The sequence below is a fragment of the Nasonia vitripennis genome, chromosome 3 (genome assembly GCF_009193385.2).
Source record: "Nasonia vitripennis strain AsymCx chromosome 3, Nvit_psr_1.1, whole genome shotgun sequence".
Taxonomy (NCBI): Eukaryota; Metazoa; Arthropoda; class Insecta; order Hymenoptera; family Pteromalidae; genus Nasonia; species Nasonia vitripennis.
The window spans coordinates 5,999,853-6,022,766 of NC_045759.1; the positions used below are offsets into that span (position 1 = coordinate 5,999,853).

Below are 22,914 nucleotides of genomic sequence, written 5' to 3' on the forward strand. Positions count from 1 at the left end.
CGATGAAGTAATTTCCACACTCTTCTGAGCACGCGGCTGCGGCTGCAGAAACGGTTACTAATCGCACAATAAACCGTCGTCTACGAACCAACACACGGAACCAGCTATCTACATTCACATATACGTATATACATGTATGCATCTGTGTGTGTGTACATGTGCCCCAACCATCTGTCGAGCGTTCGCACAGAGGAAGAGGAGAGGGGATAGTCGAACACAGCGGAGAGAGAACGAAAAGTACGTTGAATGAAAGATGGCGGCCAACGTGAGAACAGGTGAGACGTCGCTGCAGGGCCTTTAAACGGCTCTCGTATAGGCATAATAATTACACGCGTATACCGAGCTTTACGGCTAAGATAACGTCGTCGTCGAGCTAGCGTCCGACGAACGTATACCTACGGGCACTTGTCGCGCGTGTATAGCGTATAGCTCCGCTCTTTCTTGTTTGGAGCAGCTCCGTTTATCGTCGGCCTGTCAATTGACGCTCGCTTTGAGCTCGTGCGTGTGTTATTTCCCGATTGCGCACCGCATGTGTATTTGTGATGTGTGTGTGTATAGCAGAAGTGTGTTACAGTGTGCGAGAGAGTCCACTTTCTGACGTATTTCCCCGTCGTCGTCGTCGTCGTACCGCGCAGTAGTATACCAGTCGCGGATCTCTCTGCCAGTCCTTTCTCCGCGCGCTTTGTGTCAAGCGTGTGTTCTCGCATCTCAGCTATATACATATAGACACATATATACCGATGGCTTATCTCCGCTGCGTGCGATGTTGTTCGTCGCGCGCGGCCGCCCACTAGTGCTTCTCGACTATTCGCCGCGAAATCCAAGCGGCATGTTTTTCGTACAATCTACTTGTATAGCAGACGGCTGCCGTGCTCGTTATTTTTTCTTTCCGCAAAGTTCAAAGGGCCATCCCTAACCTCGCAAACGGGCCTCCTCTATTTATAATATACACACACACACACACACATATATATATATATAGATAGATAGATAGAGAGAGAGAGAGAGAGATCATCACCTGTGCGCGCAGCAGCTGACGAGTATCGGCTTTCATCCTATACCTATGGACTTGCTTACAGAGATGAGGGTACCGACGAGAGCGGCACCGAGGCCGCCACCGGGGAACAACGCTCTGTCCAGGAACTCCTCTACCTCGAGCAGTAGCAACAACCTTTGGGGCAGCAGGTGAGTTTTTTGTTATCGAACCCTTTGTTGGCACGCGCCCGAGAGCTCCGCTTTTGGCAAACGATACCGCATCGTCCCTTTCTTTTATTTCGCCGCAGCATCCGGACATACGATACTTTGTTTAAGGCTTCTGACCTTCCTTCGTTCTTTTTTGTTCTGCGAATAACGCGGACTGCAATGTACTTATATGTTTACTTAATCTTTTTCTCGTCCGTTCATTGATGCGCTCCGTGAATATTTTCGCGTGTTTTTCTCGCTTCCATTGAGACGAGCTATTTTAACGTCCTTATTGAGCAACGTCAAGCGCACTGCCAATCTGCGCTTTAGTGGAATTTTATCACATCAGACTCGCGCTCGGTTTGAAGAGCGATTTTCGCGCTGCATGCGAGTGTCAAGGTCGTGCTTGCGTTTCTCGAAAAAGCGGAGCTAAGCAGAAATTCGCCCATACTTACGACGCGCTCCTTCTTTTGTTGCGTATGAATTTGGTATTATTTAATATGTATAGTGTATAGAGAACGTGTTGTTTGCTTTTTATCTTGATTATTGCGTCGCTTACTTTTGTGATATTTCTTTATCATGTTTCACAACGAGTGTTTCATCTTGAGATCAGCTGTGTGCTGTTTTTTTTTATGATAGTTTATTTTCTTCTTCATATGAAATTGCGTCTTTTGTTCTGTTTCAGTAATGATCTTTTTGGTTCCTCGCTGCAAGTACCACAGAAAAAGAAACCTCCTCCTAGGCCGCCACCTCCCAAGTTTCCAGTGAATAGTGTATATAATCAAGAAAAACCAAAGAAACCAGTAAGTTTTATCGCAAGAGGCTTATTTATCAAAAGTATTTCCATGAATCTAATGTTTGTATACTTTTTGTTTGTTTCTAGGCAAGGCCTACAGAATTACTGACGAATCTCTTTGGGAGAAGAGGTTCCAAGCAGCATAATCAGCAAAACACAGTGAGCAATACCGCTACATCGAGTACCATGTACTCCACTAGTCGCACTACCAACACAACATTCCAGCTGCCTCCTCCCAAGACAGATGGAAACAGTATGTGCCTCATAGATCTGAGTCCACCTGGCTCTCCTACTTTTACAACTCGCTCCAGCAGCGATGGAGTCAGCGTGGATAGCTTTGGCAGCGATGGAAACTCCAATCCATCTGTATTCACCAGCAGCGGTAGCACCTCTCAGACTGAAAGTGCCTTTGAAGATGATTTTGACTTCTTCGGCAGTCTGTCCAGCAATAAAAAGAACTTCGTGAACGATCCCTGGAAGGTCAGTTGTAGTCAGGATCCTTTTGGATCATTAGAGAGCAACGCGTTTACCAAAGCCAGTAGTCAACAGGTAATAAAGAGTATTTTTTCGTATACATATAGCTTTTACTAGCACGCAAGAGAGTCCTATCTATGTTTAGACCAATTATGCAATTATACTGCATACGCTTATGCAATTAAAATGCAACTTTTTTCCTTGCATCAAACAATAATATGCACAATCCATGCATGCGCGGGAATCGACCTTAACACATAATTTTTTTTCGCGCATCTGACTTACGTAATCAATGAATCAAAAGCAATTTTTATTATGATAGCTTTCTTTTTAAGAATCGTACAGCCGTTCGAACAAAGTATAATAGGCTACAGACTTAGACCGAAAATACTGATTTTTGCATAATAAATCCGAAATCTTTCCTAATCTTCGAAATCTCCTTTGAATCACGCAGTGGCCTACGTCAGCGTCGAGTCAGCAGCAAGAGATTAAGGAAATCGGTGATTCGAACTTTTTTGCGTTTAACGACACGAGTTCGTTCGATCAACCAGCGCAAGTGCCTCCGGCGAAACCTATTTCCATGCCGACTATAATTCGACCGGCGAAGCCTCGCAAGTCTGCAGCGCCGCAGCCCAAGATCAGCACGGTCGCCAACACCAGCAACAGTGGTATATACTCGTCGACCAGGTCGACCTACGCGACAAATAATTATTCATCCGCGCCACGACTTACTCCTAAAGAGCCGACCAGCTGGGACGATGATCCACCTATGCCCGCTCAACCGCCTCCACCTCCGCCACCAGAGTACATTGCTGGATTAGAAGATGGCTTAGTGGTGAGAAATTTTTCAACAATGTTTTGATGAATTCCGGAAAACGTGTTTTTTTCAAATAGGAATCGCTTGATTATAAGCTTTACCGAGGCGTGACTCATTAATGGCTCATGAATATTTTATTTGTTTTCGATATACGCGAATCGAGACAGATCGCGGGTATATCTGGTATAACGTGCAAATGAGATTGGAAATATTGGGAAACGCGTTGCTACGGAGTTTTTGACTTATTGTTACAATACATACAAAAAAAACTGATAAGATATATGGCAAACGTGCTTCATTTCAATACTGCGATAACGGCGATACTTAATTGCCATACGCCTACCACGGTTTGTGTCAACGAAAATTGTTAATTCTTGATTTTTCTTTTTCAGGAAAACTCTGCACGACCCTATGGTGTAGCGCTTTACGATTTTCCAGCCTCTCAGTCTGGTGACTTGGATTTAAAAGAAGGCGATGTTGTTTATTTGACGAAATTGATCAATGACAGTTGGATGGAGGGACGAGTCGGAAGTCGAGAGGGAATGTTTCCTGTCAACTTTGTCGATGTTAAAATTCCGCTTCCTGGTTTAGATACGAACGTAGTCAATGCTTTATATGCTTTTAAAGCAGAAACGAGCGATGATTTGTCGTTCGAGGTACATATCAGTATTTTTTGTACATTTCTTCATGTTTTTTTTTTTATAAGCTAAATGAGTTTTTTTTCATTTTCTACAGGAAGGAGCAAGGATTAAAGTCTTGTCAAGGATATCCGACGATTGGTTATACGGAGAGCACGATGGTATAAAAGGGCAGTTTCCAGCAAATTTTGTGGACAAGATTCCGACTGGTCTCCCTTTGAAACATTTATGAAGAATAATTATACGGCAGTTTGCGGTCTGAAAACGACTAAAAAGTCGATAAAGACTGTTACGCTCTATAATCTAGTAGTTATTGTCAGAACGTGACATAATATATAATTGCGAGAATGTTTGTACAAAAGCGCGATATAAAAGTCGCATTTTGCGACTTTGTCATATCTTTAGTCCGCAACTAAATTCTCGTATACGAAAAGATATTATTTAGAAAGTAACTGAAACTGGCATGAAAGTACTGAAATTGCTAATTTGTAAATATGAATACGCTTCGTAACATTTCGTTATGCTTGATGAAAACCAATTGATTGATGAAAGTAAGTCATTATAATTAACTCGGACAGTTTAGAATTTTTCAATTATTGGTGATCGGTATTGTCTTTCGAATCGTTTTCAAAGCTATTAATTAACTAGAAAATTTTGTAATTTTACTTTTTAGTAGCGAGGAAAACGAATAATGTTTTTGTAAATATTCGCTCATTATTTAAAATCTTTGTAAGTCATTTTGTTAGTAAAAAACCAATATGATATATGATAAGGTGCTTCGTTATATTGAATGTAATGCTTTCATGCAGTAACGCGTGATAATTAATGTTTGAACGAAATATTCGTTTCGTAATTTGAGACGTCTCACGTCCCAGCGAGATTATTCGATATCATTGCAAATTGATTGTACCAGCCATGTGTTTTTCACTGGCCAAAACGCAGTGCTTCGCAGCAAATGTACTGATTTACACTGACTATTGATTACTTGTGTATTTGTTTGCAGTATTAAAAATAAGATTTTGGCAATGTTTTAATGTAAAGAATATCGAGAATGGGACCAAAATTCATTTTCAAAAGAAAAACTTTACCTCCAGCGTTAAATAAAACCGTGGTAGTTATTATTGCTGTAGAAAATTGTATATTCTAAGTAATTAATTAATTTTATCTTTTTGATAACGACATAAATTGTGATATTTTAATTTGATACATACAATATTATTAAAATACTTATATTTACCATTTGTCAAGGTTTTAATGAAATATACCTACTACGATTATTTTAAATCTCATTGTCTAATTTCATTTAGTTTGATAGAACGTCTACTATATTATATTCTTTACTTACGCTGCAATGATCGTTTACAGTAAAAATACAAACCGAACTCTTGTTGGACAAACTCAAATTTTTTTCACAGTGCAAGCACCACGTCCATCGTTTTAAACTTTCCACTGCGCCATTGCGAAATTTCTTCCCCGTCAGATAATACAAAAAGAAATTTATCGCAAAATTCCAATGATACAAGTGAAAGCACAAACCTCGACACCATTTCAAAAGCAACTTCTTCTGCAGCCTGTAAAAAAAACATCCGTATTTTTAAAAATTGAAACGATCGGTCGTTAAGAAGTTTACGTACCAATGAACGTAAAGCTCATTTTCCTGCTCATCCAACGATGGATACCTCACCAGCACAACGTCCCAGTACATTTCGATCGTCTCAACGACACCGAGCGGCAGTAGTAAAATCAAGTGAACCAAGGAAACGGCAAGCATCGTCCTATTCACCTTGAAAGCTCCAGCTGAACTTTCTTTTCCGCAATTCAAGAATCGTCAATTCGTACAAAAAATTCTAAATCAACCAGTTGAAGAAAAAAATAACAACTCACGCGTCAGTCGGCTCCGTATCACGGCAGTTCTCCTCGAGCAGATAATGAGCAGCAAGTTTCCGAAAAATATGAATATCAAGGGCAACCACGTCGACAGCGCGATGTAGAAGTGCATTGCACTCGCCCAAGGTTTCGGCTTTTTGCGTCACGGCGCGAACTCGAACACACTATCGGACTCGTATCCTGCAAAATACAAATTATCATATATCTCTAGCAGAACAGGAAGTACGTGTATTTTATCTGAAATTCAACGATCTCTCTTCTGGATGTGTTATTTTGTATTATTATGCTCATGTAACGGAAAATTTATGTTGTACCTCCGACGTACAGTTTGGTGAGCGAAATCATGAGACTGACAATTGCAAGGATGACGATCGTCGCGAGGGTTGACGATTCGGAGCTATAATTTTTACGTTTTCCAAGGGGATAAGCCACTGCGACTAATCGGGCCCATGTCAGACAGACGATGAGCCAAGTGGACGTGAATTGAAAGAGCTCCATCGTGACAGCGTTCGTATCGCACAGATATTTGTTGTCCTAAACAGAAATTGAGAAGTCAAACTTCCTCCTCTCGAAAATTCTTATCTAGTTTAGTTTAAAAAAAGAAAATAATTATAATCCCACTACAAATAATCTGTTGACATATTCCGAATGCGATCTTGCAATACTTGTAGCGTAATTGAACACCAAAGCGCCAATATCCGAAATCGCCAAAGCCCTGAGATAGATGGACAGACTCGAGTCGTTGATGACCGGTGAACTCAAAACCACGAACGATAGCAGGTTCAGCGTCACACCTGTGCGATCATTAACGAACGATTCATTCATATAACAATAACACACGCATTGGTCTTTACGACAAAAACATAAATTCTTCGTTATCTTATCGCTCGGTTAGATCAGCTCTAGAAGTTTCGTAAAAATACTCAAGTGTATAATTATTGTATACCGGTAACGATGATGAATGAAGTGACGTAAACCAGAAGCGCGCGAACCAGGTTGACGAACGGCTGTAGATGCAACCAATACCGTCTGACTTCGTAGGGCCAGTCATCGTCGGGTCTGAAATTTCGAGATACATACGATGACGATCGTCGTAAGTATATACTTAGAAATCGCTTTCTTTTTCGCGTAAGCGAAATTCAACGGTTCCGGTTGATTCGCATAATATAGCGTGTGTGTGCTGCGTATACTTTCACGCGGTTGTGCAAACGAGGAAATGAGTTTATTTATTATTGGGTGTTTTGATTGTTGCGAGAGTTTCGATGTTTTTGTGAAATCGGTTGCTTATTGCTGGAATTTGTTGAAGATATTTCGTGGTTGGCAATAAGTATAAATTTTGGGTTGCAAAAATATTGCTCGAAAGATAAGTTGAATAAACGAGAGTTTATCGATTGATTTCGTATTTTTATGATATTATTGATCAGAAATTGTAATAGCAGATTATTTTACTTGAAAAAATCTGATGAAATATTGCTCGAATTTTGCACTTCTGGAAAAGTACTCATTTTGTGGTTCCTTTACCTAGTGGTCAAAATGACACTTAATCGATAACTGTACAAAATAATGTCACCAGTACGCACGTTATGTTATGAAAAAACTACACTGCCATGTTTTGCGCGCTAAGACGAAGATCCTTGGATACTGCATCTTGTTAAGTCTGTGGTTTGACGTGCGACGCGGCCTACAGAACATCTGCTACTACAATATGATTTTCCGCACGTGTTGACTGTTGACTTTTCCTATTAGTACACAGGAGATAAGATTTGCATGAGAAAAGACATTAAGTGCGGTTGAGATTGTTGAATTAATACCGTCATTGGCTGCAAATAATCGCTTTACAATTGAAGATTCTGTAATGCTTCTAAGAATGTATCATGTCTGATGATTTAAGAAAAACTATAATTGCATATATTAATATACATTATTTTAATTTTATTCTTCTCAACACTGTACATGTATACATAGTTTACGTGATTCTCGTCGCTTAAATTAATGCCTAAATATACAATAGATATACATATCGGCTTTAATCGTTATATTATATTATTGATATATTCATTTGCGCTGGGACTCTGAGCTAGCTTTAGAATCTAAGTGATGATATGATATTTTTGTTGTTGTTTATTATCGCTATCCTCCGCAGACGGATTTAAACAGTGTATAATAAACAAGCAATTGCTTTATATTCTAATAGCAGCCTTTACGATTTTTCTTCGCTAATATCATTTAAAGCATAAGTCTCTCCTAAAATATAATATCTTATTATCGTTGCGTAAATTCATCGATATGACGATGATGAATGACATCTGAATTGTCTAAAATATATGGTATTTATTATATTCGTCATCATATAACTATTGCTTATTATGTATAATGTACAATTTTGTTTATTTACAGTTTAACATATTTATGTACGTCGAAAACAGCTGTTGCGGTTTAAGTTAGCAAACGAAAAAGTAGCATATTTTCGTTGATGGTAAATTGCATGCATGACTTTGAAATCCTAAAAATGTTCTCTATACACTGACAAATCAACCAGCGAAAAGGCACATGTTAAAACTAATATCGATAAAATTATATTTTATCTTTTAAATTTAGATATTTTCTGAAATCTTCAATTCAGTAGTTTACAAAATGCTAATATCTCTGATGAGGCAATTTTTTATAGGTTTTAAATGAAATGTTAGTATCGGTTTGCTAAATTGAAATAAAAAGCAGGTTTACACTCGATTCATTAATCTAGAATGTCTACAATTGAAAAATTCACTTAAGTTTGTTCTTTCTCATGGCAGTGCTGCAGTAAACAATTGCATGAAAAACGAAGACACGGGCTTTTTCAACGTTAATTTATTCCTGATGATTATATCACTGCATACATGCATCGTACTGACGGATTACTTTACTACAACATTTAGCGATTAAAATAAAAATTATACGTGTTTTTCAGACAATAATAACTAGCTGTATTCAAATCTTTTGTTTTATTAATGCCTTGAAGGGAAATAAAATATTCCAGATATTACTTGACAAACAGAATTTTGAATAAAAAATTTTGCAACAAAATACTAGTCTTCTGCTCTTATCACAGCCCCCTTTACTTTATGTAGCAGCAACATTGTAACTTTGCAGACACATATATATTCAATAACTAATCTCAAATAAGCAACATGGCATTTTGAAGATTAATATTGAAATAAACTGTAAGTTGATGGTAGTTTCCGTTACAAATAACAAAGTAAAAAAACGTATTTTCAATGACCGTTAAAAAAATTTAAACTTTCTTTAAATATGAATACCAAAGCAGCATCGGGAAATTTGTCTTTTGTGACATACAGTACAACAAACTCATCTTTAAGGCAATTATACTTAAGCCTTCTTCCGCAGATCAGACGTACAAAAATCTTAACAACTTCGATGTTTAGGTCATGCCACAGACACAGTTTCTTTCCTCATATAAAATTTCTTGCAACAACATAAAATTCTAGCGATCACACGGTACCCTATTACTTGTTAATATCACCGTGGTAAGTGTATATAATTAGCTCAAGGCTACAATTTGGAGTTTTGGTTGCTGTATACATATTTACAATGTATGCCATTCTTACATAGCTAATTACAAACTGCATGTTCAACTATCACTGAGGCTCAAGTGTCTCTTAGTATATGTCAAACTACCATGTCAAATTATCGTCTACCCGAGATTTTTGATAAAAATTGATTAAGCAAAGCTATTGCATGATTGGATTCATTTTAAAGTATTTTAATGCACAATTAGAATCGAGCTCTTAAACAATTAACACAGATTTATCAGATTCAATTTTCTTTTTTTTTTTAATAAATTCACATAAATCAACAAAATTGTGTATGATTATTTTGAAAAAAATAATCTTCACTTTAACGAGATCAACAAGGATACATATTTATAAAAATTCGCTATCACTGCCAATATTAATCAGTAATTATGCATAAACAATAGCTATCAACTATTTTCCTATATAATTATTGTACTAAGCTTAGGTATATATGGTATTTACAAAAATATGTATTTTATACAAATGTTTACATCATCAAATGCATATTACTGATGTTAACATAAGGACGAAAGTTAATCTTCACTATACGCATTTGTCAATGTAACACACAACATGGACTATAATATTTTAAACCATTCCCTTAACTGCCAAAAAAGAACTCACTCCTTTTTTAGTCCGGTCTATAAATCGGTATTTTTGGAATAAATTCAATAAGTAATACCTGCAACACAAGAAAAATTGGTTTCACACACTTTATCCATTTAGTGAGTTGGCATAAACAAAGAGCCAAATATACAATTAATTGTATTAACTTACGTATTCCATCATTGAAGAGCTATCGCACCTTTGTTTTGTCAGTCTCCAGTGTAAACCTAATTTGTGATAAAGCCTGCTGTTTTCCCATTCCAATAATTTGTTCAATGAGTGTTGAGTCTAAAATAAAAAGGCAATTGTTAACAAACGTTTTTAAAAAAAAACTCACTGAGCAATAGACTATGTATACAAATATTTACCCTTTTACTGAGGCAAATGACTGGCCACAGAGAACATCCCAGTGTACAGCAGCAGCAGACACAGCCACAAAACAGCCATTTCACATTGACAGGAAGGGTCTTCTTCAAGACACTGTTGATTCTTAAGACTGTTGCTTTGAATTCCTCTGGTGCAACACGAGAGACCAAGCCATTGGGGAAGTCTGATTCAAATCTATTACTCAGGCCAAATCTGAAAAAATAAGCTGAATGTAACACTCAGATGTTCTCCCTGAAGCTTTGTTCTTTTGTACAGTAATTTCAAGTATATCAAAGCACATGCAATGAATGAAAGACTGTACTACTGTGTTCCTCTGCTCTTGAGAGTCTTATTTAAACCTTGCACAGAAAAGCATAATAAAATGTAGAATACTATAATACTAAAAATCTAATTATGTACATCTTCACTATACTTCCCAGACATCTAATAGAAATGGAAAATAAACTTATCTAATACATAAAGAATATGAATGATATTGTTTACTGCTAAACGTTGATTGAAGATTAAGATAGATCTAACTGGAGTAGCAGCAAAATATATCATCATTGTTTATGAACCTTAAGAGAGATATGCCTTGGAGAATTTTAATGTCAGATCGTTATAATATAATTTAGTCATTCCAAATTTTTCCATAACTGCCTGCACACCCTTGTTATTTACATAAAGATTTCACAAATAACTCAACTCTATCCACCGATAACAATAATTACATAAGACTGTGAAAACTTATAAAGCAAACATCCACAAAGTAGAGCAAATCATCAATTTATCTGAAAAAGCATAAACATTCAGCAGCACAAAGGGTGAAGAAGAAGAAGAAGAAGATGAAGAAGGAGGAACCGACCGTCGAGAGGCGATAAAGAGAACGGAGCAAAATAAACCGCATCTCTATATTCAGCGTATTTTCCCGCAACAAAGTCCGCGCATCAGCAGCGAAAACTCTGCTCCGAAATTGCTGAGAGACGATGTGTGAAAAAGAATCGCCAAGCACATTAATTCGGTCGGCCCGTGCGCAAGGGGATGACGATTCTTTGTTGTCTCGAGCAGGTATATAAGCAGTCTCTCCTCGTTTTAATCCACACACATACACACACACAGAGACAGACTTCTACGAGAGGTCGAGAGAGAGAGAGAGAGAGAAAGACTGGTTATACACACACGGAAAAAGAAGGAGAGGATAGTGGCCCCGAGTCACGAGAAAGAGGGAAACGACGTCGCGAACAAAGAAGACGTGCTCGGAAAATAAACTTTCGTTCGAGAATAGGTTGTGGCATACAGATCCTATATATTATACTCTCGCATGCAGGTTAGGTTTTCCTCGACGCAAAAGTGTATTAGCTAAATACTGTGCATCGATTCGCGCGAGAATCTTTATGTAACTCAGCCACGGAGTTGCTCCACTTGGAAGCTTGCATGTTATAGCTTACACAGTCATGTTGCCAGCGCCGCGGACAACGATGGGGTCGGGCACGATGGTCACGTAGTGCTCCTCCGGATTCTGCTCTGGTTCCTCCTCCTCCTCGTAGATCGCGTCGAAGTCTGCCATGCTTTCAACGAGTTAGCTCTTCTCCTCGAATCCGGAATAGTTTGTCTCTCCTCTCTCACTCGAGAGAGAGCACACGACGCAATCCGTCAAAATATAACCTTGTCCTCTCTTGTTTTGAATCTTTCACTTCTTATCTCTCGCGCGCGATACGACTATCGCCGTCAACTCGTTCTGCACGGCATTGTTATATTGTTCCTTGTTAATCCGCAGCACTGTGCGCTCTCGTTTGTTATTACGCTATGCGAGAGCTTGGAGAATCCCAAGAGTATTATAATGACGCGACGAAAAATTATTGCATATGCCTAAGACGAGCTGCTGACTTCGCGATCTCAGAGCGAGGACACGACTACTTACTGCCGCGCGATCGCGCACTGCGGATGGATTGCCATTTGCCCTCCTCGGCAACGAGCACACATGTGCTCCCCGCTTTTGACTCTCTCTCTGCAAGCTATGTATTATATAGTATAGCATATCTGTCTCTGTCTCTCTTTTGTGTTTACGTTCGCGCAGCTGTGTGGGTGCGCGAGACTCGCCGTTTGGTAAACTCGGGATCTGCCTTGCCGATCGCATATGCCAATATACATATAGGTCTATCGTCTATGTATATAAATATACATATGTCAATTACAGTGCGAGGAAACACGGCTCCCTGGGACAGATTTCCCCAAAGTTCTGCGGCCGCGGATGAGTCAGTTGCTACAGCGTCGCCGAGACAATACGCTCGCGGTGAACGATTGTCGTAAAAGTAAACTGTATCTATGCACAAGAACGGCAGCGGCAGCTAATTCTGTATGACATCAAATCGGGCCATAGGCGCGAATCGATAAAGTCGTCCATCGCGCGCTGCTGCGCTCTACTCTCTCCGTGTCTGCTCACTTCTTCTTCGTCTCGTGAATACGTAAACAAGCATCAGGATGACGACTTCGGCAATGTCCAGCGCGAAGCTCCAGGATGACATCAACAGCATACCTTTGGCCGACGATGACCCGCAGGGTGAGCACTTGTTATATAGATGAGCCAATTGCTATCAAGGCGCGAGTGTTATTGGCAAACGTGGAATTTGTTACAGTGATTATACCAGAGGAGGAGAACAACACCGAGAACAACTCACGGACTTTGGAAGCTCTGAATCATGGGCAGAGCATGGACTCGCTTCTGTCCGGCTTCACCAACAGCAGCTGCAGTCCCAACAGTAAGTTGTCGTTGTCAAGCTGTGCTCTCATTGCGAATCATGATACATTACTCATTTTAACATTTAGCTAGCTATGTTGCAGAGCATCACTAGGAATTTGTGTGTGGTTGTTAGGGGCAGATGACAAAGTATCGATTGATAGAATTTTGTTGAAAGTTGTTGATCTTTGTTACATGTTAAAATTGATACTTTGTGACTGTGCCACTTGTTTGATTTATTAGATCATTAGGTTTGTTTTATTACTCGACTCTGACGGTGTCGGCTTATTGACATGAGAAGTATATGAGGTCATGCAATATTACTTAGAATTCTAAGATTGGCCATCATGTAGCTTTTACTGTGTTTCTTGACTTTTGATCCACCTTGTAAATCATTGGAATCATTGTGGTAATCATTTGCTGTCATTTTCACACACCATTGGTGACAATGGGTGGCTCCTCGTCAACTAAAAATTTGTTCATAGGTACTATGCTCTATGTAGGATGTCTTCTAGGTTTGGATCCTGACATAAGTCCAGATGAACAGCAAGAGAAAGCAAGACTTATAGCGCAAGTTTTAGAACTCCAAAATACTCTCGATGGTAGGCTTACTCATTTTGAAATTTTCAACAAAAAATATTATGTTTACTTATAATGTTCTATCTGTTTATTCTAGACTTATCACAGAGAGTAGATGGTGTTAAAGAAGAAAACTTGAAGCTGAAGAGTGAAAACCAAGTACTAGGCCAGTACATAGAAAATTTAATGTCAGCATCCAGTGTTTTCCAATCAACGAGTCCTAAGACTAAAAAGTAATCAGTCTATTGAAGCTTTGATCCAATCAAGGTTGAATCTGAGCTGATAGAAAATTTTAAAAATGTTAAAATTTTATACACGTGAAAGTATGTGCAAGCTTTTAAGCAGGCTTATGTTTCTAACAATTATTTTTAAGCTATAAGTACATGACATGCCATTTTTAATTTTACTGGGAGGGACAACTTAAGCATCTACACATAAAAAATCTCCAATATATACCAAAGATCAGTTAGATTTAAAGTATGTGAGCATAAAAATGACTGGTTTTTTATCAATAGCTTTGAGGCTTATATTCAAGAACAAATTAGAAATCATTGGCTGATTTAGTATTATAATTATGCATAGGAACAATATTTAATCATGTTAAATAGAAAGAGCCTTCAATACGACCATTGATCATTTAATCATGTTTCAAATCTAATCTAAAAAGCTACAAAGTAGTTTCAACTTAAAATTAACGTTAAAGATGCTTTGGTTCTTATACGCAATTGAGCTCTTTTAAATTTAATGTCAATTCTTTGGGGAGCCTTTTTAGAGAATTTCAAAGTCACTAGCTCATCTTCAAACTGAATGAATTCCGTTTATTCAGTTTCGTTTTCGCACTGCATACTGCCAAGTGTGCCGGAAAGCTTGTTGTGCGAGTATAGTTAAGCGAACGCCGTGTTAGATAAGAAAAATTGTATGTATTGTTTGACGGGAACGCTCTGCATCTCGCATATACGAATTCTACTTTTGTATCTCTATCGCAAGTACCAATGTAATATTGATATAATCCTTAAGATTGAATGCATTTGCCTTTGATGTTCTTTAGCGAACTATAAATAGCTTGAACTCATTTATTGAGTTTATCAGCATTAGCGAACTATGAGTAGCTTGGACTTGTCCATTGAGTATATATCAGCATTAAAGTATAATTTATTTTTTTATGAAAATCCTCTTGTACAGTCGATAGATCTGTAGTATTACGAAGAATCTCATTTTCAAACGTATATTATGTACTCCTTCAGATATTCCAGTTACAGTTGATTTACTATTATGATCCGTATAAGTTCGGGACGAAGTTGAGGCGCTTCTAAAATAGCGATTAACCCTTTATAATTGAATACTTCACGAAAGAGAGAATGAAATTGAATTTGTAATTGTTGTTACACGGCTTTGTTATTTCCAAGGCGGCAAGCATTTTCATATATACCAAAATGTAGCGCAAGACGAAGAAATTATTTGTATAAGTAACGATAATTATAGGTGATGATTGTGCTAGGAAAATTTCACCGTTTATTGAGCGAATTATGATATACCGCAGGTGAACGAAAAATTGTAAACAAATAATTTATCTACTGCGCATAAAAACTTCAATTATATATATTTAATTCCATGAGCAAACATTGTGACGAACAAAATAATGAAATTGAGCTCATGGGCACAAGGCAATGCACAATATCTTAAAGTTTCGTTTATAACATGACATATGATTATAATAAAATTTATTCTGTGGGAAAATTATGGTGCTTATACCTTTGATTCCTCGTAACACGTTTAGGCGAAAATTTCCTCGTTTTTATACAATTACTTTCTGTTAGTTCAAATCTCGCGCGCTATATTCGCAACTTCCAGTCCGAGGGTCAATCGTCGCAAATTCTACGCGGCTTGATTGGCCAAAGCGAATTCTTTGTAATCAATTTCGCTCTTTGCAATGATACCCTGATAGTCATCCGCGCAATGATAAGTGCATAATAATTGTGTTGCTGTCTGCGGGTACCCACAGAGTCGATATCGCAGACGGTCAAAGTTCTCCAAACGGAAACAAGTAATTTCAGTCAATATGTTAGGTTACAATCGAAATTTTTATTATATACTCAACGATTGACTCGCTATGCCATACTGAATATATTGTCTCTTATTCAGGAATCAGCAGATCATTAATTCAAATATGTGGCCGTCGCAGCATCGCTTCTCTGGCATCTCTGTCGGAAACTCATCAAATGCTACAAAAAACTTGCAGGTGCCTATATTTCATTATTAGCAAAGAAGCCACTTTCCTCTATAATCTACTTGTCGATCGTCCACATAATCGCAGTATCATAACGTTAAGACGAAAAAAAAAAACGAATACTTAATTTTCGAATAAATAACCGAGTATTAATCCTTAATTAAAGAGACTTTGCAGAAGCAGAGCTGAAGCCCATAGCCGGGAAAATCGACCAAGGCCACCTCTATCCCAAAGAGCAAGTGAAGAAGATGGGAGAACTCGGCTTGCTGGCGATGGCTGTGCCGGAATCGCTGGGCGGTACCGGACTCGACTACCTCGCCTACGCCATCGCCATGGAGGAGATCTCGAGGGGTTGCGCCAGTACAGGCGTCATCATGAGCGTGAACAATTCCCTGTATCTTGGACCACTTGAAAAGTTCGGTAACGACAAGCAAAAGGAAAAGTACATCACACCGTTCGCCAACGGTGACAGGGTAGGCTGCTTTGCCCTCAGCGAACCTGGTAACGGTTCGGACGCAGGAGCTGCCTCGACTACGGCCAAGACGTCTGGTTCGGGCGGCTACTTGCTCAACGGTACCAAATGCTGGATAACCAACGGCTACGAAGCCGAGGGTATCGTGGTTTTCGCGACGACCGACAAAGCCAAGAAGCACAAGGGAATCAGTGCCTTCATCGTGGACAAGCCGACGCCTGGATTGTCTTTGGGAAAAAAGGAGGATAAGTTGGGTATCAGAGGCAGCAGTACCTGTTCTTTGATATTCGAGGACTGCAAGGTACCAGAGGAGAACTTGCTTGGCGAGCCTGGAATGGGTTTCAAAATCGCTATGATGACGTTGGGTGGGTACACTATAGCACGCTTGTATTAACAATTCAATCTAAGTAACACACAAATAAATTCACGTCTCAGACGCCGGAAGAATAGGAATAGCCTCCCAGGCTCTGGGAATAGCGCAGGCCTCTCTCGATTGCGCAGTGGAGTACGCCACCAAGAGAACAGCTTTTGGCAATGCCATAGCCAAGTTACAAGCCATCCAAATGAAACTGGCGGATATGGCGATGAGAGTCGAGGCTTCCAGGCTGCTGACATGGAGAGCCGCTTACTTGAAGGACAATGGAAAGCCTTACACAAAGGTACGTGATTAACATTGCGTTTAACGGTCATATCATCTAGATGATATTTGACAGCGTTTTTTCTTTGCGTTTGTAGGAAGCGGCGATGGCGAAGCTGTCAGCATCCGAAGCGGCAACGTTTTGCTCGCATCAAGCCATTCAGATTTTAGGAGGAATGGGATACGTCACGGACATGCCGGCCGAACGTCATTACAGAGACGCTCGTATCACAGAGATATACGAGGGCACCTCGGAGATTCAAAGACTGGTGATCGCGGGTAACCTTCTGAAGGAGTACAACCTGTGAGACGCTTCTTAGCGATGTATTACGATGAACTAATGCTAACGAGTGACTTTTATCAATGCAAATTACTAACAAACTGACTGTTTTCTTTGTCTTTTTTAATAATCGAGCAATGTAATATCTAAAGAATTGTTTTTATGATATAGAAAAGTCGTCTATTTTTTATAAGAACGAATATGTAAAGCATTTTTGTACCATATTTTTATCTACGTCTATATACAAGGAATTAATAAAATTTTATACCTTATTATATCTTATGGCTTTATTATCTTTTTAACCTTATGACTGACATATGTATACTTTGGATCTTGTATATATACATATACATACTTTTCTCACATACGTATAGATATACGTATGCTCCTTGAAATATATATGTCTCGACTGCACATACGTTTACATATGCGTAGGTTGAAATTTCTTCCTCTATTAATCAGCCCTTTGGCAGCGCTACAGGGTTTTCGGCCCTGCGTAATACGAGGAACAACTAATTTTATTTAACTAAATCATATAGCTTTTAATAGGATAAAAGGTACTTGGTTTTTTTCCTTTTTTGTTGAAATACACATACAATGAAATTCGGTTGGAGAGCGTGCATACGAGCATATGTGTACACCAAGAAATCAGTTTCACTATTTAGATTAGAAATCTCAACTTTGACACTTGATATTAATGCAGAAGCTACTACACATCTTATTTCGCCTTATCTCACTGCCAAAACATTTATTTCTACTACTCTCCGTTTGTGCAAATGACAATTTTTCTCAACTGCTCCAAAAGTTAACGAGATCATTGTAACATAGATTTATACCTATTTCCATCCAGGGGAAAAAACATACAAATGCTCCAGAAAAATTCATTACTGTTGCATATCGGCGTACTTGCCAATTGATGCAACGTTCACTACGGTATTTATACATACGAATAGATTCGAAAAAGTTGAAGTGATTTCGTCAATACTTTTCATAATTTTGTCTCAGACACTCACAATTCGATCCAAATAAAATAAAAACGAATCATCGAACGAAAGCAATAGCGCTTTGCAATTGTAAAAAAAAAACATATTCAGCTGCCTAGTATATTGTATACTGTAAAACATACAATCTTTTTGAATTATAGATAACGGAATATTTGTATCAAGCAAAAATAAATTAGAATTTCATTGTATGCTTGCTTTATGTACAATTAACACATCCTAAGTCATTGACGCCCAAATTTCGCTGAAATTCAGAGATAGCACATTTTCTACACATACGCCTATGTCATACCATATTCACTTTATTACAGGGAGCAGTTTAAATCTGTGATCCCACTAGAAGTGAGATTTCAGTTTTGCTCAAATACTGAGGCTTAACATTTTTTTAATTAAAATGACAGATGCTTAGTTAAAAGTAAAATTTGTCCACTGGACAAAGCCACTTTTAAAATCCACGAACTGGTGGAGAAGCGCAAGGCGAGTAAATCGCTTAAACTTGTATAATATCATCGCGTTAATAGAACTTTGACTGGAACTGATATAATATAGATAATTGCCTCAATGCTCGTAGTTAATTGGAGTTTTATCTGTCTTATTTATTTAAAAAAATAACAAGCAATTTTCTAAGGACGTGGCGAGAAATGTTTAATAAATTAAGTGCTTTCATTTATTTATGTTAATCATTTCATTTCTTTGTTTCTTTCTTCGTCTTGTATTACCTTTAGTTTGTAACTTTGTTGCATATCACACATTAGCACTTTCGGAATTCACATAGCAGTTTCTTTACGTTAAGTTTAGACAACGATATGGGCTCTAGGAATAACCACTCATCCATAATCACTTATGCGTTTGTAGCAAGCAAGTGTTCTTTGCTTGTTAACAACTGTTATTAGCTAATATCATTGACTAACTTTTTTCTATGAATTAATTAATTATTCAAGTATTTTTAAATTATCTAGACTGCATTTTCACTTTACTCCCTCTCCCCTCATTCCATTTGTATTTTTTTATGCTGTGCTAAATCTTTTCAAAAACATACTATTTATGTTAAATATCTGCTTCGGCTTTTCCGTTGTTTTTTTTTGCTTTATCAATAATAATACAATAACTTTACTCTTTGACTGTAGATACATTTATCTAAAATGTTTGTAGATGTAAATAAATTAAAATTGTAAGTAATTAGAGTAGACACTGATTCTAGACAAATAAACTCTGGAAACTGCCCCGATCCGGCAGGACCGCAAATGGCTTTGAGTGTATGCATATGTGTGTATAAGCGTAAGTCTGGCGCTCGTATTACTTGTAGGGGAAATCCATTTAACCTTATTACACTGTACTTATTAAAGCCTCAATCATCAGCACGCATTCCTCGTACTTCTCCTTTCTCTCTTTGCTGCAAGTCAAACAAAATGTTCGAGTGTTATAAAATGTGGCAAAGACCTGCACGAATTGCAAAAAAGATAAGATAAAAAAATTTGCTTACTCTATCTAGTTCCTCCTTTGTTTTTTCTTCGATCGCTCGAATGTCCTCCATTGTGAGGCCGTGCCAGCGGTCCATCCAGCAAAACACTTGCCGATGGAAATTGGTGAAGAGGCGCCTCTCAGCTTTCTGGATGAAACTCTCTACGCGCGTTTGCAGGCCAAACCATTTGAACTCACAGGTAACAAGTTTGTAGCAGGTCATCACCGGGTCAACGTGATGTTTCCAGTCTTTGCCGACCAGCGGACCTCGACCAGTTTTTTCAGACTTGAACTTGATTGGATCCTCGTCCTCTTTGTAATCCGCATTAGTGATCGGGTCATTGGCTATATCTATGTGCACCACCTCTCTGATTTTAAGCTTGTCGGGCGGCAATTCGTGAACCTGGAACCAAATCGATGTCGTTAGAATGACGACCAATGTCACCTCGTGCTCTATTTAGCAAGTCATTCAAATATAATCATATCCTCACATTTTCCTGGTCTCCAACATCCCCGATGTGGTAAGATTCTATGACGATAATGAAGTTGTCTTTCATGTAACCAGGATTCTGCAAATTGATATAGAGTGTCACACAAGTGCCATCCAAAAGAGCATTGCTCTAAAAATCTGGAGGATACATACGCTTATGACAGTTTTGCAGTAGGGGTAAGCATTCCATGCTTCTTCGTGGATCTCCAAGGAGTTCTTGGGTAGTAGTATGCGAATGAAACCAGGCACTTTGCTTGCTAAGTGGTAAATCTTGTATGTATACTGGCCAGAGGAATACTTTCCTCCGAGTAGAGGGTAGTCTGTGAAGGGTTCATTCTTCAAGACTTCAATGCCCTCACCTCCACCAGTATTATTTTTACTAGCCTCCGCTACAGAGTACAGTTGGGCAACTTGATACTGCAAAAAACCACAAAAAGTATTATAATTTATACAGTCAAACACAGCTGTCTCTCGAATATAATTAGCACAGCGATAAAACAAAGAAGAATTTGAAAGAAATATCAAATTGCCAGGGACAAGGGAGGCAGTCCCCTGTCATATAATAACGAATGCTAGGTGAACCAAGAGTGCTAATTATTTTCGACTTATAGACAGTGGTTAGATGAATTGCAGGATGCCGCAAAGTGCATTCTCATCGACGAGAATCAGCATCGTGCGACTTGAATCCTCCAGCTTGGTCAGCCACTACATAGGCATACCTCTTCGACGGTGAGGGGCAGAGTCACACGGCTGTAAGAAAAGAAACAGAGTGAAAAAAATGAGCCAATTGCCAGGCAAGATTTGGAGAATATTGTATATATTGTACAAAGATAGCGTTCACGGTAGCGCTCTCGCGATTCAAGGCTGCGTGTTTATACGTCTGCGCGCGTGGCCTTGAAGCCAAGAGCGCCCGCTCCAAAATCCTACGACTCAATCAATCAATTCCCGAGTCTCTTCGACTGCAACCCGCGCCAGTGAGCGATTCTATTATTCATCCGCGAGAGAGATACGTGCAGCTGATGCGTGCGAGACGTGTCGAGAGACAGAGGGAAAAATCAATTTCGAAAGGATGCATGTAGAGGGAGAGAATAAGGGTGTAGAACAGGGCGATTCGGAGAGCTGCAGCGTAGGGCAACCTCGAAACCCATAATGCTCAGGCGTATGCGTGGGTGGCTGCGAGAGCGATCGAAGGTGCGTTTCTCGAGAACGAAAGCGAGAGTAGTGAAGAGACAGAGAGAGAGCGTATGGTTATAGGTTAGTCCTCGTCTCGGAGAGTAACGATTTCGAAGTATAACGATCGTATATATTGTAGGCTGGACATCATCGCACGCACACGCGCGCGCGCGCGCACGGCCGCAAGGGTGCGAGATGCTATATATGTATATATATATATATATATGCACGTCTCTCTCTCTCTCACTCTGTATAGGCGAAACCTTGGCTTGCGCTCGAATATAATACATATAAGGTCTAGGATAGAGTTAGAACACGTCGGCTGGTATATACAAGTAACGATTACTCACAATTCCTTGATGAGCATCTTTCAAGGTGCGCTGGTACACATGGGCAAAGCAGGGAGGAGATGACTCGAGGTCCACGTCCGCACGACACGCAGGGGGAACAACGTCGTCGTCAGCGGCGGCGGCGACGGCGGTAGTGTAGCTCTGCGAGTATAGGCGCTAACACACAGCAGAGCGAGAGCGAATAAAGAGCGAGATCGAGCGAGTCACACGTCACACGACGCGTGCGTAAGTGTGACTCTCTTTCTCTCGCGCGCACGGCTACTGCTGCGATTGATGGTATATCTCTATATATAACACACTACTGCAGGGGCTAGGCCTCGATGTCTGATGGCTTTCTCTCTCTCTCTCTCCAGTGCGCTAGCTGTGCGGGGCGACGAGTAGTCGTCGTCGTCGTGGGCACGGTGCCACGGTCACGCACGAGTAGGGCTCTCTGCACACTAGCGCGCTCTGTGGACGTCTTTTTCTCTATCTCTCTCTCTCTCTCTCTCTTTTACGGACACTTTTCCTCTCGGTCGATCGCGCTCGCGGCCGTCCCCCAACACACGCGCTCCGATGTACTACAGCACGCTGAGACTGATCTGACTCTGTCTATACGTGTATACTATATTGCAGAGGTTCTATACTCGCGGATATATGAGTAATATAATGTTCTAGGATATCCCTCGAATCCGCGAGGAGCTGCTGCGTCAGGAGTCGAAATAAAACTAGTCTGCGTACAGAGTCGTCCGTCGGCACTTATACTCCCTGCCCTGCCTCCTAAGCGACTATACTTCACTCTCGCACATGTGCATAAGCAAGAAGCAGTGTACAGTACACGTCATGTCCGTGTATGCACACGCATCCTTTTGCTATAACTATTTCTCTTAAAAAATACTATACAACTAATTCCAATCCGTTATAAATTATTTGATGTCCTTTTCTCAGCTCCTCAGCACGGCGCTCTCCTCTATGCAACGCCGTCCGCGCGGGCTTTTTTGCATACGTCGATAATAGTGGCCAGTATTTTTGGCATATCAGTTCGGCCTTTGTATAATAGCGCGCGACCCAGCCCTATACCCTCCCGACTTTTGCTCCGATCGCTTTTCTTGATCTTTATAAGAGGGCAGGTATACGTGTGTTATATATATACATATATAGATGCTGACGCTGATGCTCCGCTGACGTCAGCT

At 39.5% G+C, this 22,914-nt stretch overlaps 5 protein-coding genes and 1 pseudogene across 11 annotated transcripts; 3 read left to right on the top strand and 3 right to left on the bottom strand.

The window, feature by feature from the left end:
- The first annotated feature begins 74 nt into the window (after positions 1-74).
- LOC100123525 (uncharacterized protein B0303.7) lies at positions 75-5,191 on the top strand. Of its 5 annotated transcripts, none has more exons than XM_001607121.6 (7): positions 75-275; positions 1,080-1,185; positions 1,868-1,985; positions 2,066-2,527; positions 2,907-3,287; positions 3,662-3,925; positions 4,005-5,191. In XM_001607121.6, exons 1-7 carry the CDS (start codon positions 254-256, stop codon positions 4,137-4,139), a joined length of 1,488 nt encoding a protein of 495 aa, XP_001607171.2. In that variant the 5' UTR covers positions 75-253; the 3' UTR covers positions 4,140-5,191. The 5 variants fall into 5 exon arrangements, with proteins under 5 accessions (XP_001607171.2, XP_008213715.1, XP_032453664.1 ...); XM_008215493.4 differs by having other exon boundaries at positions 2,066-2,458; XM_032597773.1 differs by lacking the exon at positions 75-275 and adding an exon at positions 322-498.
- LOC100678402 lies at positions 4,843-6,930 on the bottom strand (annotated as a pseudogene).
- A 773-nt stretch (positions 6,931-7,703) lies between these two features.
- On the bottom strand, positions 7,704-12,343 carry LOC100118161 (cysteine-rich hydrophobic domain-containing protein 2). Its single transcript, XM_001607779.6, has 4 exons — positions 11,787-12,343; positions 10,341-10,551; positions 10,144-10,260; positions 7,704-10,048 (listed from the first exon to the last, which is right to left on the bottom strand). The coding sequence occupies exons 1-4, from the start codon at positions 11,903-11,905 to the stop codon at positions 9,998-10,000; spliced, it is 498 nt and encodes a 165-aa protein (XP_001607829.1). The 5' UTR covers positions 11,906-12,343; the 3' UTR covers positions 7,704-9,997.
- LOC100123511 (short coiled-coil protein B) lies at positions 12,259-15,391 on the top strand. Of its 3 annotated transcripts, none has more exons than XM_016983581.3 (4): positions 12,259-12,898; positions 12,975-13,097; positions 13,561-13,677; positions 13,752-15,391. In XM_016983581.3, the coding sequence occupies exons 1-4, from the start codon at positions 12,820-12,822 to the stop codon at positions 13,889-13,891; spliced, it is 459 nt and encodes a 152-aa protein (XP_016839070.1). In that variant the 5' UTR covers positions 12,259-12,819; the 3' UTR covers positions 13,892-15,391. The 3 variants fall into 3 exon arrangements, with proteins under 3 accessions (XP_016839070.1, XP_016839072.1, XP_016839071.1); XM_016983583.2 differs by having other exon boundaries at positions 12,298-12,898; positions 13,591-13,677; XM_016983582.3 differs by having other exon boundaries at positions 12,510-12,898; positions 13,579-13,677.
- Positions 15,392-15,619: 228 nt separating this feature from the next.
- Positions 15,620-17,548, top strand: Acads (acyl-Coenzyme A dehydrogenase, C-2 to C-3 short chain). The gene is made up of 5 exons (NM_001142870.1): positions 15,620-15,720; positions 15,797-15,893; positions 16,048-16,718; positions 16,789-17,012; positions 17,089-17,548. Exons 1-5 carry the CDS (start codon positions 15,714-15,716, stop codon positions 17,296-17,298), a joined length of 1,209 nt encoding a protein of 402 aa, NP_001136342.1. The 5' UTR covers positions 15,620-15,713; the 3' UTR covers positions 17,299-17,548.
- On the bottom strand, positions 17,543-22,513 carry LOC100118122 (phosphatidylinositol transfer protein alpha isoform). Its single transcript, XM_001607756.6, has 6 exons — positions 21,746-22,513; positions 20,942-20,972; positions 20,376-20,639; positions 20,224-20,301; positions 19,755-20,135; positions 17,543-19,664 (listed from the first exon to the last, which is right to left on the bottom strand). Exons 1-6 carry the CDS (start codon positions 21,760-21,762, stop codon positions 19,620-19,622), a joined length of 816 nt encoding a protein of 271 aa, XP_001607806.1. The 5' UTR covers positions 21,763-22,513; the 3' UTR covers positions 17,543-19,619.
- Between the last annotated feature and the right edge of the window lie 401 nt (positions 22,514-22,914).

What these genes read in the sequence shown, in the direction of transcription:
- LOC100123525 (XM_001607121.6), top strand. Translation starts at nt 254, where the DNA reads ATGGCGGCCAACGTGAGAACAG. An exon ending in AAGAAAAACCAAAGAAACCA is followed by an intron (nt 1,986 to 2,065) that starts GTAAGTTTTATC and finishes GTTTGTTTCTAG; the next exon opens with GCAAGGCCTACAGAATTACT. An exon ending in GCGATGATTTGTCGTTCGAG is followed by an intron (nt 3,926 to 4,004) that starts GTACATATCAGT and finishes CATTTTCTACAG; the next exon opens with GAAGGAGCAAGGATTAAAGT.
- LOC100118161 (XM_001607779.6), bottom strand. Translation starts at nt 11,905, where the DNA reads ATGGCAGACTTCGACGCGATCTACGAGGAGGAGGAGGAACCAGAGCAG. An exon ending in GGCGCTGGCAACATGACTGT is followed by an intron (nt 10,552 to 11,786) that starts GTAAGCTATAAC and finishes TTATTTTTTCAG; the next exon opens with ATTTGGCCTGAGTAATAGAT. An exon ending in TCATTTGCCTCAGTAAAAGG is followed by an intron (nt 10,261 to 10,340) that starts GTAAATATTTGT and finishes TTTTTATTTTAG; the next exon opens with ACTCAACACTCATTGAACAA.
- LOC100123511 (XM_016983581.3), top strand. Translation starts at nt 12,820, where the DNA reads ATGACGACTTCGGCAATGTCCAGCGCGAAGCTCCAGGATGACATCAAC. An exon ending in GGCCGACGATGACCCGCAGG is followed by an intron (nt 12,899 to 12,974) that starts GTGAGCACTTGT and finishes AATTTGTTACAG; the next exon opens with TGATTATACCAGAGGAGGAG. An exon ending in ACTCCAAAATACTCTCGATG is followed by an intron (nt 13,678 to 13,751) that starts GTAGGCTTACTC and finishes TGTTTATTCTAG; the next exon opens with ACTTATCACAGAGAGTAGAT.
- Acads (NM_001142870.1), top strand. An exon ending in ATGCTACAAAAAACTTGCAG is followed by an intron (nt 15,894 to 16,047) that starts GTGCCTATATTT and finishes CCTTAATTAAAG; the next exon opens with AGACTTTGCAGAAGCAGAGC. An exon ending in AATCGCTATGATGACGTTGG is followed by an intron (nt 16,719 to 16,788) that starts GTGGGTACACTA and finishes TTCACGTCTCAG; the next exon opens with ACGCCGGAAGAATAGGAATA.
- LOC100118122 (XM_001607756.6), bottom strand. An exon ending in TGCCCCTCACCGTCGAAGAG is followed by an intron (nt 20,640 to 20,941) that starts GTATGCCTATGT and finishes GGTTTTTTGCAG; the next exon opens with TATCAAGTTGCCCAACTGTA. An exon ending in ATGTTGGAGACCAGGAAAAT is followed by an intron (nt 20,136 to 20,223) that starts GTGAGGATATGA and finishes ATTTGGTTCCAG; the next exon opens with GTTCACGAATTGCCGCCCGA.